Genomic DNA, 17,039 nt, shown 5'->3' on the forward strand with positions numbered 1-17,039 from the left:
GTTTCACAAGAGAAAGTTTAGTTTGTCTGACCTTCCCACACATCTCCAAATTCAGAGTGTGTGCACACAGTTTACAAACCTTTGAAGGAGAAAGGTTAAACAAGATACAATCAGGACATGTACACACACACACACAGTCATTTTTACATTAAGGTATCTTTACTTAGATTACTTTAATACACTTCTACCCTAATATAACACGGTCCTTGGGAGCCAAAAAATCTCACCGCTTTATAGGTGAGACCACGTTATATCAGGTTTGGTCCAGTACAGAGTACCGGCAAGAGCCGGTATGCCATGCCAGACAGGACCGGCTTCCCCAGCGGTGACTTAAAGGGCCCGGTGCTCCAGCTGCTGCAGGGAACCCTGGCCCCTTTAAATCACCGTCAGAGCTCTGGCAATGGGGCTTGGGCAGGAATTTAAAGGGCCCAGGGCTCCTCGCAGCAGCCAGAGCCCCAGGCCCTTTAAATTACTGCCCGAACCCCGGCTGCCAGAGCCCCAGCGGGGATTTAAAGGGCCCGGTGCTCCAGTTGCTGTGAGGAGCCCCGGTCCCTTTAAATCACAGCTGGAGCTCTGGCAGTGGGAGTCGGGTGAGGATTTAAAGGGCCTGGGGCTCCCTGCTGCTTTACTGTGTTAGATCCGAATTCGTGTTATATCAGGTCACTTTCCATCAGGGCAGAGGTGTAACTGGCTTTTCTACTTGTGAAATTCATTAGACTAAAGCAAATACATTAGACAGACCTTAAAACTGAAAATTCCACTCTACGCTCCTCCCCTGTTCCCTAGCTCCCCCGCCCCCCTGATAAAAATTGTCTTTTTAAAAAATAAAAATAGCAGCAGCAGAGCTAAGACTAAAGTAGCAGTAGGCAGGAGTAGCAGAGAAAAGAACAGGAAAGGCTGAGCATTTCTGGTTTCATATCTGCCCAAACATCCCTTCTTATCATCATCAACAGGGTGGCAAAACAAAACATCATTATTTTCTTAAAGGTATTTTTTTTAATTCTAGTCAATTTTAAAAAGATTGTAGTTGACAGCATCCATTTAAGTGATGAGAAAACTCCCACTCCACCACTACAGTTCTCTGCCTTCATATTGCTTATTTCTAAGGGTACAACACAGCAGACAATTTTCAGGCCTTCATTATTGCTACAATAGCAAATAAAAGGCTCAAATGCATTTTCCTCCTTTGGCAGGTCTCTTTAAAAAGTGATGCCCCCCCGCCCGCCACCATAGTTTAGTCAACTGAACCAATGAAACTTGTTCCCTCTGAAGATCATTTAAAAATATTGTGCTTTGATTTTTTTTTTGAAAAGTAAGAACTATTCACTCCCTTTCATGTACCTCCAATGGTATTTGTGAAATGATTAATGGTCTTGTGGTTAGTGCAAAAGACTAGTAATAAGGAGGTGAGGTTTTTTATTCATCTCTCTGCCACAGGTTTCCTGAATATTAGAAAGTCAAGGTGAATGAGGTAGTATCTTTTATTGGTTCAATAAAACCAATAAAAGATATTATCTCACCCAGCATGTCCCTCTAATATCCTGGGACCAACACGGCTACACCACCACTGCATATGACCTCAAATACGTCACTAATGGCTAGACCAGAGGTAGGCAACCTATGGTACAGGTGCCAAAGGTGGCACACAAGCTGATTTTCAGTGGCACTCATGCTGCCCAGATCCTGGTCACCAGTCTGGAGGGGCTCTGCATTTTAATTTAATTTTAAATGAAACTTCTTACACATTTTAAAAACCTTATTTACTTTACATACAACAATGGTTTAGTTATATATTACAGCCTTATAGAAAGAGACCTTCTAAAAATGTTGAAATGTATTACTGGCACGCGAAACCTTAAATTAAAGTGAATGAATGAAGACTCGGCACACCACTTCTGAAAGGTTGCCGACCCTTGGGCTAGACTGTGGCAAAGAATGTGTGGTGAAGACTCCCTCTGCAGGGGGAAGTATAGCTGCTGTATAGTTCTCAACTCCTTTCTAGAGTGATGTGCCAACTGTACTCCCTGATTGCAAAGACTCCCATTATTCATAACCCACATACAGATGAGGAAGGGGGCATGATATGTTTCTTCTTTGTGTGTTCATACAGGGCAGTGAACAATATTATTTGCTTCAGTTTCCCTATCTGTAAAATGGTAATAATCACAGAGGTGGCATAAAGGATTAATTCATAAGTCACTTTGGAGATTCTCACATCTGATGGAAGATGACCAAATTGTTGCTCCTGTATACAAACCAGAAACTATTTTAAAGGTCAATACCTCTAGGGGTCCAGAAGGAATATTCTCCTACCTAAAACACTACTCAAGCACCACATACACCATTGTTCCCAAATCACCCGTCCCCCTTCCCCCCATATTTTCCATTGGAGAGACTTGCACTGGCCATTGTAGGCAGGATAGCAAAAAAGATGGGATTGACAGTGTGATATAGCCGTTCCATGACCCTACTTAAAGTGAAGCCAGATATGGAATTTCTATAGAGATGTTGTTCTCAATTTAGCTATTTCTGACTCTGCCAATTTTAACTATCAAGTCATAAACATGCCTGATCTTGCTTTAGACTGTGCCAGCATTCCAGGCACTTATACAACACTCTACTCTTCTCTGTCTACATACATTGCTACACCAATTTTCTCAGAGGGGGAGGAATCAGTATTTTCCCTTTTTTGATTTTTTTTTGGGAGGTGGAGGTGGGGAGAAGAGAGATTAAGAAATGAAATATACAGTTCCTAGGTTTTCCCCTTCCCGATTTTCTGTGTCCTCATGAATCCATTGACATGACACTGCACGATGTACCAATGTTCTAAATTGGTGCCACTTGTGCATATAATACACCAAAAAAACAAAAACCCACAGACCAAATGTACATATAGTTGTTTTGAGCCTAATTTAAGCACTGACGCCATACATCCTTTCTTAATTCCCTTAGGGATCCAAAGACTAAAATCCCATAGAGTTTTACAGCCATGTTCTGCAGATTCCTCGGTATGGAGGAAAAAAATATAATTAGGAAACGTCTTACACAAGAAAACAGTGAAATATCCAGCAATAAACCATTTAGCCAAACAAACACCAAGTTTATATTTAACTGCCACATTAAATTAAAAAAAAAAAGTTTAAAATTCAAAATGACCTTGACAAATTGGAAGAGTTGGGGGGAGCCCACCATTTGGCCAGCAACTCAGTCCCATGAGTGGCTGTGGCAGGGTCTGCACCCAGTTTCAAAGGGATGCTGAAAGCCTCTATTATACCCTCTTTGGCTTGGACTGTCTTAGAATCCCAGTCCCTGGAAATGTTTAAAGCAGAGCAATTGCAATTTTATTTTATGCTTTTTCTCCTCAGTGGGTGACTAAGGAAGGATGATGATCCTGTGGCTTTCCAAAGGCAACCCTGTGCCAACATGAGGCTTTCCCTTGGTTGTAAAAACAGCAAACATCCCTTTCAATGGAATCGGGCAGAGAATAGGAACAGGACAAGCATTTCTCACCCTGGTCGTTTTACTGAGGGGTCTACCATTTTTGAGTCTGCCTGCCCCCTTAGAAAAGCTACAGCAGCACCTCAGAGAAAAAACATAACTACCCCATAATCAGAATTTGAAGCCAAATTAATCAGACACTGCTCAAAATTGGGCTGTAGGCAAAGAAAAAATTTTGAAGGGAGGAGGCAAGATTTCTCTGTCCTAAGGAAAGGTCTGCTACCTCCTTTGCTAGTCTGGAGGGAGAGAGAACCATCTGGCTTTCCACTGGAAGGAAATCAGCCTTTTCCTCCTAGTGTTAACAAGTCTCCTCCTGCAAAGCTGCCAGAGTGACTGAAGGCCTATTGTTAGAATCTGTGGGACTATATCATAAAAATATTTAAGACAACAAACCAAAACACTCAGGACAAATTTATAGAAGAGAATTGTACCGCTGGTCCATAAATCAATAATAAAAGTGAAGTCAACAACTCAGATTGCATCATATTCTATTAACTAAACACTTCCTTAAGCTCAAGTCTATTACCGTGCTACTCTTTACAAAAATTCAACATGACTGCAATAGTGCTGGTGCAGGGTTAAGTTTGTGATTATTGTTTCACCACAAATGGTTTGCATGAGAGTGCAATCTTAACATTACATTTTTTATTTAAAAAAAAAACCCACCACCCACTACTGTATAAAGTTTACTGATAGCACAGATTTACCTGCAACCTAGATTTCATTAAGGTAAAGTTTTATATAAGGGATAGCGTGATAAACAAACATCTCCATGTTTCAACAACGAAGACCTTCAGGAACTCCCTTAGGATAGAGAGAAGGAAAATAAAGAAAGGGCCAGGACTACGATTTACCAGAGAGTTAGACGACACCTGTGGAAGACAACAACTGGCCTTCAAAACCCTGAATAAAAAGACCACCCCTTGTTTTACTGCTCCAGTGACAAACTCCACTGCTGCTTTTTGGTGTGTAAATGACCAACTTGGATGAATGAGCAGTTCTTGGATTTGCCTTCAGTTCACACACAATTCTTTAGAATAAAGGAAGACCTGAAAACCAAATGAGTTGTCATGAAGTAAAATAAATGGATGTTAGGCAAGCAGCATCTCAATCTGGCAGACTGGCTGGTCCAGTCTGAGTAACAGATAGGTCAGTGGGACTCCACAGTACATATCAGATCCGCAGAAACAGAAATTTAAATGTACATCTTTATGGCTATGGCAAAGATAGCAGGAGTTTTCTGTTAAACTGAAGAGCGGGTTACAAGAACACTTGAAGTATTGTCATATGCAATTATCTAAGGCAGAGTTGGGCAAACTATGGCCCACGAGCCACATCCAGCCCAAGGGACCATCCTGCCCAGCCCCTGAGCTCCCGGCCTGGGGGGCTAGCCCCCAGCCCCTCCCCTGCTGTTCCCCCTCACCTGCAACCTCAACTTGGGCTGTGAGCTCCTAAGGCAGCACAGCTGCAGAGCCGTGGCCTGACCCGGTGCTCTGTGCTGCATAGTGCGTGGCTGGCTTATGCTGGGCAGCGCGGCTGCCTAACCCGGTGCTCTGCACTGCGCGGTGCATGGCTGGCTCCTGCTGAGCAGCGCGGCTGCCTGTCCTGGTGCACTGGGTAGCATGGCTGTAATGCCGCCAGCCACTGGTGCTCCAGGCAGCATGGTAAGGGGGCATGAAATAGGAGGGTTGGATAGAGGGCAGGTGAGTTCGGGGGGTGTGGATGGCGGGAACAGGAAGGTTGAAGGGGGGTAGGGATCCCGGGGGGAGCAGTCAGGAAGGAGATGGGGGGTTGGATGGGGCGGCGGGGGGCAGTCAGGGGTAGGGGTTCTGGGAACAGACAGGGAGAAGAGGGGTTTGGATGGAGCAGGGGTCCTGGGGGGGCCGTCAGGGAGTGAAAAGCAGGGGGGTTGGATAGGAGGCATGGGCTGGGTCACTCCTGGCTTTTTAGGGAGGCACGGCTTCCCCTAATCAGCGCTCCACACAATTTTGGAAACCCCCAATATGGCCCTAGGAAACCCCAAAGTTTGCATATGAGTGAGTAAGAATTCATGCTCCCATAGGAGTAAAGCCACTAGCGAATCTGGACTAGATCCAACAGGCCTGCACATATATACAGGTTTAAACTTATTTTACAATGTTTTCTATAGCACTTTCCTTTCCCTCACACCCAAACTGGTCAACTTCATTGATATGATTGCCTCTCCAGTGTTTTGCTAAACAGACTGTATGCAATACACCCCACAAGCCTTTTTTGTTTTTAAAAAAACCTATTCAAACAAACTTACAAAAGCCACTGATACACAATCTAAGAATCCTGCATTTTAAAAAAAATTAAAATAAAAAGTCATGGCCAACAAATTCAAATCATCAAAGTAGTATAGTTTTCTGTTCAAAGATATCTGAGTTTATCGTGGTATAATTTAAAAGTTCAACTACAAGTTTTCCTAGCTGTCATGAAGTATAGTACTACAATAATTTATATTTCTCTGTATTTTCAAATGTAATAAAAGCAGATAAAAATGTATGCTTGGAGGTCAAATAAGCACTTCCATTTTCAAACCACCTCTCTCAGTGAGTGAAAGGGCCTATACAAGAACACTTGGGCATTATGTAAAAATCCAGGAGCATCATCCATAACATGGTTCCTCCTGCAGGAAAAATTAGCAAACACAAATAGGACATGGGAAGATTTCAGACATATGGAGAACAATGCACATCAGAAGTGGTCAGTTTTTTGTTCAGGTTTTAAAAAAAAATATGAGTATTTCCACTTGTTCCCTAGGCTACAGTTAGAGTCTAATATTTTTAGTAACACATGAGATTGCTTTTGCTGAACTGCAGAGATACACAATTAGAAAAATAAATCTTGCTAGACAGTTATCTTCATAAGAGCTCTGACAGTTCAAACAAACTCTATCCACAGTTGGGATGTCAAGGTACCTACATTCTAAGAGAAATAAGCAAAACAAAAAAAATAGCAAAGTTTAAGGTTGCAAAGTCAAGCCCTCAAGTTAGGAAATGCCAGAATTAAGGTTGCCCATGCAGTCTTAATTCTGTCCCCTTATCCATATGCATGATGACAGTCCAGTTACACGCACACACAGTACTCCCCTTAACCTTGTCAGACTCCTGCCTCATTTTAATGCTTGTCAAGCATGCCAAACTGACAACCCTGTCAATCAGGAGTTTGGTGGCAGTGCATAGGACAGATCTCCAATACTGCAATCTCCTTTTATTTTCTTTGGTAATTATCTCTGACCTTTTGTGCCTACCACTTATATTCACTTAAAATCTATCTTTCTGTAATTAATAAATCTGTTTTACATTTTACCTAAAACAGTATGTGCTGGTTGAAGTGCTTGGGAAACCTCAGTTCAGTTTACAAAGGCTAGTGCAGGGGTGGCTGACCTGAGCCTGAGAAGTAGCCAGAATTTATCAGTGCACATTGCCAAAGAGCCATAGTAATACGTCAGCAGCCCCCCATCAGTTCCTCGCCCCCCATGCTTCCTATCCACATGCAGCCCTGCCAATCAGAGCCTCCTGCTCCCTCCCTGCATCTCCCAATCAGCTGTTTCGTGGCATGCAGGAGGCCAGGGGAGGGGGCGGGAAGGGGTGGAGAGGGGGCAAGGCCAGGGGTTGAGCAGTGAACACCCCCGGCACATTGGAAAGTTGGAGCCTGTAGCTCCAGCTCCGGAGTCGGTGCCTATACATATTAGCTTCTGAAGAGCCGCATGTTGCTCCGGAGCCACAGATTGGCCACTCCTGGGCTAGTGTGTCGTGGGGTGACCAGATGTCCCAATTTTATTGAGTCAGTCCTGATTTTTGAGTCTTTTTCTTGTATTACCCCCCACCCCCGTCCCAATTTTTCACATTTGCTGTGTGGTCACCCTAGTATGTCTCCACTCCACATCGAGGAAGGGGCAGACTGAGTAATGAACTTATTTCTGACCAGGGCAAGGTGATATATTTCTGGAGTGCAAAGGTGGGGTCCTGGAAGATTTGCTGGTGCCTTTCTCTGTGTGATTCATGAGTAGCTCCAGGAGCATTCACACAATGTATCTAGGTGTGGGGCTCCACAGGCTGTTGTGCTAAGTGATAACAGCACCTGGAGAAGTTTGCCGCTTGTCACTAGCAAAGCACAGAGAGACAGCCCATGCTGGAGAGTAAAGGGGGCACAGCAGTACCCCAGTTTCAGGTTGTACCCCAGGGATCCCATCGCAATCTGTTTTGGGGTAAAACAAATTACTAACGCCAGAGTGCAAATAAAACATTTTCTCTAATGTTTCTCCTCAGTTTACTACAAAAGACTCCACCTCCGACTTAGTTTTAGGATTAAAATTCAAAATGATCTGGACAAACTGGAGAAATGGTATGAAGTAAATAGGATGAAATTCAGTGAGGGCAAACAAAGTACTCCACTTAGGACGGAATAATCAGTTGCACACATACAAAATGGGAAATGACTTCCCAGGCAGGAGTACTGCGGAAAGGGATTTGGGGGTCATAGTCGATCATACACTAAATAGGAGTGAACAGTGTAATGTTGCTGCAAAAAAAAGCAAACATCATTCTGGAACGTATTAGCAAGAGTATTGAAAGCAAGACAGGAGAAGTAATTCTTCCGCTCTATTCCGCTCTGATTAGGCCTCAACTGGAATATTGTGTCCAGTTCTGAGCGTCACATTTCAGGAAAAACGTGGACAAATTGGAGAAAGTCTAGAGCAGAGCAACAAAAACGATTAAAGGTCCAGAAAACATTACCTATGAGGGAAGATTATTGGGGTTGATTAGTCTGCAGAAAAGAAGACAGAGAGAACAATTAACAATCTTTTATGTACTTGAAAACTGTTATCAAGGAGGAGGGAGAAAAATTGTTCTTCTTAACCTCTGAGGATAGGACAAGAAGGAATGGGCTAAAATTGCAGCAAGGGTGGTTTAGGTTGGGCATTAGGAAAAACTTCCTAACTGTCAGGGTGGTTAATCACTGGAATAAATTGCCTAGGGAGGAGGTTGCGGAATCTCCACCATTGGTGATTTTAAAGAGCAGATTAGACAAACACCCAACAGGGATGGTCTAGATAATACTTAGTCCTGCTTTGAGTGCACAGGACTGGAGTAGATGACCTCTTGAGGTCCCTTCCAATTCTAGTTCCTGGTACTGCTTGGAGAAAAATGCTTTATTTTTTTAAAAACAAGTGAGAATTTAATGTTAATGTTGACATTACTACAGTGCTGGGCTAGGCAAACTTAAGAAATTAATTATCTTTGTAAAGATTATGATAGAAAAATTAATAGTTAATAAAAAACTATATGACACAAAGGAAATAAAAACACTCAAAATAAGCAATAGTTTTATACCATCTCCCACTTCAGCTGTTAGCACACAACAAAATTCTGCAAACCTAAAATTTACAAGTTTCCACTTACAGTGGAAGAGGTTGAGGATGCAAACAACAAACTAACCTATCACTTTCCTCAAGCAAAATTTTAGTCTACACTACAACGTGAACTTTCAAACAGAAGCTGTAAAGCTTCACACTCCCACAGCTGCAGAAAAGCTATGCCATCACCAAACGTACCTCTTGTCTAACAACTAGATGATTAATATTTACACTCATATCTTACCATTATAGAGTTTCAGTCCTCAAGGACAGAGGCAGGGTAAATATAGTTGAAGATTCTCAAGATACCTATTATCTATTCACATTGTCCTTCAGAGTTTCAGATTAAATTCTGCAAAACTAAACTAAAAGGAAACATTCCTGATAGATGAAAAACAAAAAGAAAACTGCAAAATGGAGATGCAAATATATTGGGCTCCCCAAGCAAAGAGGACTATTACGAGCCTCACCTGCTACTGTGTAACAATTACAAACCACAGTACACCCTCGCTATAACGCCCTTCATAATAATGAACCTTCCGCTATAATGAACCCTTTCCCCAGATCCCACCTCGAGCCCCATAGCTGAGCCTGGAGGAGTTGCCAGTCCCGTCCCCCCCCGACCCCCCTCACCACCACCACCAGCGGAGCTCTTTCACTATAACAAACTCCTGGCTATAATGTACACTAGATAGGCATTGGTCAATACAGCTTTGCAAAACTGCCTTGAACACCCAAGCAAAATGTCATTACTTTATTATTATCTTCAATCATCTTGAAAGATAATGGGCAAGTAGATCTTATTCCTGAGCTGATCTGGGTTTTATTAGGATGAATCAGATTCAACATGAAAGTCCAGGTCATGTATACGGTGGAGTCATCTCTACAAGAGCAGTGAAGGGCAATAATTCATAGAAGTTTCTCCATTTTGATCTATTCTCGATCAATACTACCAAAGCCACAGAAGGAAGTAAATAAATTTCTGCTGCACTAAACAGAGAAGATTTAAGGGTTCTTAATGAGTTGTTTGCACTGAATAATTATTAAATCAAATGTATGAAGCATAATATACCATGCAAGTGAGAAATGCTAAGCACAGGATATCAGATCAGGTTGCTGCACTTATTTTCACCACAAAGTAAGCCACAAATATAAGCGAACCCTTGTGTTTCAGCATTTAAACTACCTTGTGTAAAGTATTGCAGTCATAATAATTTATAACTGTAAAATAATTAAACCAAGATAAACATTAGCTGAATTTTATCAGAGTCATATTTTACTGCAAACTTAAGAATTTCACTATCAATGCATATTTTAAGGAACAGAACAGAAAAGTGAAACCTACTGTCATAGTAGTATCTGTGTGTGGCCATACTTCATGCTTACTGAGACTGTCCATTTCCTGAACCTCCAAATTAGAAACGACCTTAGGGAAAAAAACCTCTCTGCCACTAGTAGCAACTTCATTATTAAAAATAGTAAAAAAAAACTTTACTTTTTGCCACTGAAGCTTTCTGGTTTTGCTTTTATTTCTCTAAAGTGGTGGCAGGGGCTGAAATTAGACTGTTTGCTATCACTTTTATTAAGGCGTTGTTTACACAGGGAGGTTTTCAGTTATGCAGGCATAATCTCCCTGTGTGGACACACTTGTTCTCGTAAAAGAGTGGCTTTTTTCAATTTAGCTTTACAATGCTTGGGAACAGGTTAAAGATCATCCAGAAATACAATATTATACAGAAATAAGAGTGTCTATACAGGGCAGGGTTATACCAAATTTTTTTTTTTTTTTTACATGTAGACAAGGTGTCATAAACAGATAGAAGGAGTTAATAGAACAAACACTCTATATCTCTTTTGACTGTAAGGGGTTAACAAGTTCAGTAAGCCTGGCTGTCACCTGACCAGAGAACCAATCAGGAGGCAGGATACTTTCAAATCTTGAGGGAGGGAAGTTTCTGTGTGTGCTGTTAGTTTTTGGTGGTTGTTTACTCTGGGGGCTCAGAGGGACCAGACGTGCAACCAGGTTTCTCTCCAATCTCCTGCTACAGCGTTCTTATAGATTCCAAATTAGTAGTACTAGGTAGATGGCGAGTTAGGCTTATGTTTGTTTTCTTTATTTGCAAATGGCATTTGGCTGGAAGGAGTTCAAATTTGTATTTTGCTGAAAGGATTTTAATTTGTACTTGGATACTTAGGCTGGGAGGTATTCCAGTGCCTATGGCTAAAAAACCCGTACCTAATCCATCTTAAATTTACAAAGGTAATTTTTATGTTTTTCTTTCTTTAATTAAAGTTTTTCTTGTTTAAGAACCTGATTGTTTTTTTTATTCTAGTGTGAGACCCCAGGGGACTGGGTCTGGATTCACTAGGGAATCGGTGGGGAGAAAGGAGGGAAGGGGGAGAGAGAGGCTAATTTCTCTCTATGTTAGGATTACTGTCTCTCTCAGGGAGAGTCTGGGAGTGGGAGAGAGAAGGAGGGGGGAAGGTGCATTTTCCTCTGTGTTTAAGATTCAAGGAGTTTGAATCACAGTGATCTTCCAGAATAACCCAGGGAGGGGAAGCCTGGGAGAGGCAACGGTGGGGGAAAGGGTTTTCTTTCCTTGTGTTAAGATCCAGAGGGTCTGGGTCTTGGGGTTCCCCGGGCAAGGTTTTGGGGGGACCAGAGTGTACCAGGCACTGGAACTCCTAGTTGGTGGCAGCGCTATAGGTCCTAAGCTGGTAATCTGGCTTAGAGGAATTCATGCTGGTACCCCATCTTTTGGACGCTAAGGTTCAGAGTGGGGAATTATACCATGACACAAGGCCTTTGTCAATTTAACTTTCAAGCTTTTACGCACAAGAACACTGTTTGGAATCATGGCACCCTGCAGCAAATGCTTAGACAGCCAAGTCAAATTTTTAAGAACTTTGTGATAGTAGATAAAATATTCTCAGGCAAGTAACATTTAAGATAATTTTAACTAAAAGGTTAGATAAAAATTGGTTTGTTTTAGTTTATGTTTTACCTTGTTATTGTCTTCCTGTTCATGTGGGCCTTATAACCAGCTATGTGGAAAATGTGGTTATCAAGCACAAAAACTGTCAGAGGAACTCAGAAGCAGAGTAGTATCAAAGCTACTTTTTTAATCTTTAAAAAAAAAACCTAACGAGTTATATCCCTTTACACAGAAGAGTCTTCATTTAATTAAAAATTTGTGAAAATATTTCTATTCATATTAGGTTTTGCAACATTTTATTTACAAAATCTAAGTTTCTGAAGTCTAGGTCAGTGGTTCTCAACCTTTTTTCATTTGCAGATCCCTAAAATAATTTGACTGGCGGTGCAGACCCCTTTGGCAATCTACTGTTTCTATATATAGCTGAATTCTTTTTCAGTTTTCAGTCAAAGCACTTCACGGACCCCTTTGACATAGTCCGCAGACCCCCAAAGGTCCATGGACCAGAGATTGAGAAAACACTGGTCTAGTTGACAGTGTTCCTCTAGTCATTTAAAGGTGATGCTAATTCCTTCTAGTGGGCTGCTCTGGAGAATCGGATAAATGAGAGAATTCACCTCTCTAATATGAAAGATGTCTGGGACATGTAGAGCCATCTGTACATGTTAACTAGCAAAAGCCCATAACCTGCTAATATTTATGCACATGATTAACTTCATGCAGACTTCAATGAGAGTACTCACACATGCTAAGTTAAGCACATGCTTAAGCATTTGCAGGATCAAGACTCAAGTATGTATGCAACTATGTAACAGAAAAACCTGCTTCAACACAGCAATATATATTTGCTCTCTTCTGACTGCTGAAGCAATACGTCTTATTTAGGTCCTCTATATCACATCTTCATACAACAGGTCTCTTTTTCTGCAGCCTCGACTACTGCAACTTTGCCATCCTCAAGTCAATTCAAAATGCTGCTGCCAAAGTCTTTACATTTCATCATTTCACTCCTCCTTATAGCATCAAACGTGCTTATTATCATGACTTTAAGGGACATTCATAGTTGAAACCAGGCCTATTACCAGAGCCACTATCTTACCTCACCATCTCTGCCACTCTGCACTATATAAGTCAACTTCTCCCACAAACATCTCTGTACAGTAAAGCCTCACTTATAGTCGTCCTAGTTAACGTTTCGTTATTACATTGCTGTTCAGTTACGGAACATGCTAGTTTAAAGTTGCGCAACGCTCCTTTCTAATGTCGTTTGGTAGCCACCTGCTTTGTCCACTGCTTTCAGGAAGAGCAGCCCGTTGCAGCTAGCTGGTGGGGGCTTGTAACCAGGGTGGACCGGCAGCTCCCCCATTAGCTCCCCACTCCCCTAAGTTCCCTGTGCTGCAGCCGCCTGGCAGGCTATCAATTGCCAGCAGTTCAGCTGTCCCTCCCTCCCCACTACCATGTGCGGCTCCTGCCCTCTGCCTTGGAGCTGCTCCCAGAGACTCCTGCTTGCTGTGCAGGGGGGGACAAGACTAATGTTAGGGTGTTCTCCTGCACCCTGCTTACCCCCAGGCAGGGAACACCGACCGAGACAGAGAGAGCTTGGGGCAGCAGCTGTGGTCTCAACTTCCTGATCCACTTAAAAAGACAGTGCACTTAAAAGAGTGGGTCAGCTTACTTAAAGGGGCAATGTGCCTCTCTCTCTCTCTCTCTCTCCCGCACACACAAAGTGTCTGTCTCTGTCTTCTATGCTGTCTCCCCTCCCTTGTGTTCTTGCTGCCTTGTGTAAGAGGCTACATTAACAACATGTTAACCCTTGAGGGCTCAGCCGAGCACTAGTTCATCATTTAGCAGCAAGGCATCCTCCGGAAAAAATCCCTCCCCCTTCCACTCTCTAACTTTACCACCTTAACCAAACTTCACAATCATCATAGCTGTGAACAGTATTAAATTGTTTGTTTAAAACGTATAGAGCGTGTGTGTGTGTATCTATATAATATATAGTTTTTTGTCTGGTGAAATTTTTTTCCCTGGAACCTAACCCCCCCATTTACATTAGTTCTTATGGGGAAATTGGATTCACCCAACATCGCTTCGCTTGAAGTCACATTTTTCAGGAACATAACTACAACATTAAGTGAGAAGTTAGTGTACTTCCCTGACACTCCCATGCCTGGCACAAATTCCCCCTACAAATCTGAAAAGTAGCTAATTTAGCCTCCACCAAATCTCTCCTTAAGACTCAATTTTAACCATGATGTCCGCAAAACAGTGCCTGCAGAAACGCTACAAGCTGATGAGAGGTAGGCAAGTGGCAAGCTAATCTAAGGCCGTGTCTATATATACAGCACGGCAGCTATACCAATACAGCCGCGCCACTTTGGTGCGTCTGGTGAAGACATTTTATGCCAACAGGACCTCTCCCATCGGCATAATAAAACCACCTCCACAAGCAGCAGAAGCTATGTCAGGGGGAGGAGTTCTCCCACCAACATAGTGCTGTACACACAAGTGCTTATATCAGTGTTATTTATGTCGCTCAGGTGTGTTTTTCACACACCTGAGCGAAATAAATTATGTCCACATAGTCTGGAGTGTAGACATAGCCTAAGTGAAAAACATTCCTCCTTTGCCACCTTATCCTCGCACCTGTTTGTCCTGAGTTGTCACTGCCTCAGTGGTAAGCTCTATAGAGCAGGACCTGTGTTTTTACCACATATTTCTACAGTGTCTAACCTCTGGCTGCTATTGCAACACAAGACCATAAGAACGGCAATAGTGGGTCAAACCAAAGGTCCATCTAGCCCAGTATCCTATCTTCCGACAGTGGCTACTGCCAGGGGCACCGAACAGAACAGGTGATCATCAAGTGATCCAGCCCATCACACATTTCCAGCTTCTGTAAAACAGAGGCTAGGGACACCATCCCTGTCCATTCTGGTTAACAGCCACTGATGGACCTATCCTCCATGAATTTATCTAGTTCTTTTTTGAACCCTGGTATACTCTTGGCCTTCACAACATCCTCTGGCAAGGAGTGCCAGAGGTTGACTGTGCCCTGTGTGAAAAAACACTTGTTTGTTTTAAACCTACTGCCTATTAATTTCACTTGGTGACCCCTAGTTCTTGTGTTATGAGGAGTAAATAACACTTCCTTATTTACTTTCTCCACACCAGTCATGATTTTATAGACCTCTACCATATCCCCCCTTAGTCTCCCTTCCAAGCTGAAAAGTCCCAATTTTATTAATCTCTCCTTGCATGGCAGCTGTTACATACCTCTAATAATTTTGTTGCCCTTTTCCGAACCTTTTCCAATTCCAATATACCTTTTATGAGAGGGGGTGACCACATTTGCACTCAGTATTCAAGATGTGGATGTACCAAGGATTTACAAAGAGGCAATATGAAACTTTGTCTTATTATCTGTTCCTTTCTTAATGATTCCCAATATTCTGTTCACCTTTTTGACTGCCAAGAGCATGTTTTCAGAGAACTATCCACAGTGACTGCAAGATGTCTCTCTTGAGTGGACCCCATCATTTTATATGTATACTTGGGATTATGTTTTCCAATGTGCATTACTTTGCATTTATCAACACAAATACACAATTTAAAAACAAGATTTTTAAAAACTTTCTTTACTAAGGAACTAAGAAAACCTATATTACCGGTTACGATGAAGTCCCCTATGAGGTTTAGTATCACAAAACAAGCTTGAAGATAAAATAAGTGTCAGAGGTCTCACTAGAAACAGTTTTATGGATAACAACTGGCAGTGTCAGCTACTAAAAGTTGTATTTCTGACTGGACAGACACATGGGACCAACAGCCTCCAATTAAACCAGGGGTCGGCAACCTTTCAGAAGTGCTGTGCCAAGTCTTCATTTATTCACTCTAATTTAAGGTTTCGCATGACACTAATACATCTTAAGGGTTTTTTGAAGGTCTCTTTCTATAAGTCTATGATATAAAACTAAACTATCGTTGTATGTAAAGTAAATAAAGTTTTTAAAAGGTTTAAGAAACTTCATTTAAAATTAAATTAAAATGCAGAGCCCCTTGGACCAGTGGCCAGGACCCGAGCAGCGTGAACGCCACTGAAAAGCAGCTCGAGTGCCGCCTTTGGCACGCATGCCATAGGTTGCTTACCCCTGAACTAAAGTAAAAGCAGTATAAAAACCTAGGGTTAAATGACAACCTTTACAGCCCTGGGACTTGATCCCAAAAGTTCCTGAGCACCTGACACTCGTCCCCCCGGGAGGGCTCTCAGCAGCTTTCAGGACCAAGCCTTGGCTGCGGCGGTGGGGGGGAAACCAGTCTTTCTCCCCACTGAACAGAAACTCCAGGCCCCCAAGCAGGAGCGAGCGCTGACGATTCCCCCCCGCTGCGGAGAGCCGCACGGCGCGCTGGGGGGAACCCCCCACATCCAGCGCCTTCCCGAGGCTCGGGCCACGTGTTACCCCACCCGCGCGCGCACGGGGGCGGGCAGCCGGGCGCCAGCAGCTGCGGGTTTGGGGGGCCGCGCGGGCGACGAGCCTGGCGCCGGCTGGCGGGCCGCGCATGGCCGGCCCGGCCGCCCCGTGGCGGGAGACCCTTATTTAACGCGCGGGCGGCTGAGCGGCCCCGGCTGGGACAGGCCCGGCCGCCTCAGGGCGCGCCTCGAGGCGCTCGGTCGGTTAGGCCGCGCTCGACCGCCCCGCCCCGCCCAGCTCACTCGCATCCAGCGCGCCGGGCTGGCGAGGGCGGCGGGGCTGGGCGAAGCGGCGCGGAGGGCAGCAAATACATGCAGCAGCGGCCCGCCGAGGCGCGGGGATCGGCGGGCGGGCCGCAGCGCCTGCTGCCGGTGATAAATATTGGGATTATCGGGGCGGGACGACGGGCGGGCTCGGGGCCCTGTTCCGCCGCATCCTCCCGCTGCGGGCGGGCCCTGTCTTCTTTTCCCGCTCCGCACAGCGCCGCCGGCCGCCGGCCTGGCCTACAGGATCCCGCTCTGCGCCCCGGCAGTTGGGCCTCGCGTGGGATGGTGATGAGAGAGTGTGGGCGGAGGAGTTAACCCCCCCCACCCCCCCCCCCCCCCCCCCCCCCCCCCCCCCCCCCCCCCCCCCCCCCCCCCCCCCCCCCCCCCCCCCCCCCCCCACCCCCCCCCCCTACCCCCCCCCCCCCCCCCCCCCCCCCCCCCTCGGGGAAGGGGTACCACGACTTGTGTGTGTGTGTGTCGCGCG

At 44.2% G+C, this 17,039-nt stretch overlaps 1 protein-coding gene across 1 annotated transcript in view; it reads right to left on the reverse strand.

Moving 5' to 3' along the window:
• CNOT6L (CCR4-NOT transcription complex subunit 6 like) overlaps window positions 1-16,684 on the reverse strand; it is a 65,299-nt gene extending 48,615 nt beyond the window's left edge. Inside the window, exon 1 of the mRNA XM_075066088.1 lies at window positions 16,532-16,684. Coding sequence (XP_074922189.1) covers window positions 16,532-16,602 — 71 coding nt within the window. The 5' untranslated portion in view covers window positions 16,603-16,684. The remainder of the gene's footprint in view (window positions 1-16,531) is intronic.
• Window positions 16,685-17,039: the final 355 nt, after the last annotated feature.

Source organism: Chelonoidis abingdonii, chromosome 5 (genome assembly GCF_003597395.2).
Source record: "Chelonoidis abingdonii isolate Lonesome George chromosome 5, CheloAbing_2.0, whole genome shotgun sequence".
Lineage (NCBI taxonomy): Eukaryota > Metazoa > Chordata > Testudines > Testudinidae > Chelonoidis > Chelonoidis abingdonii.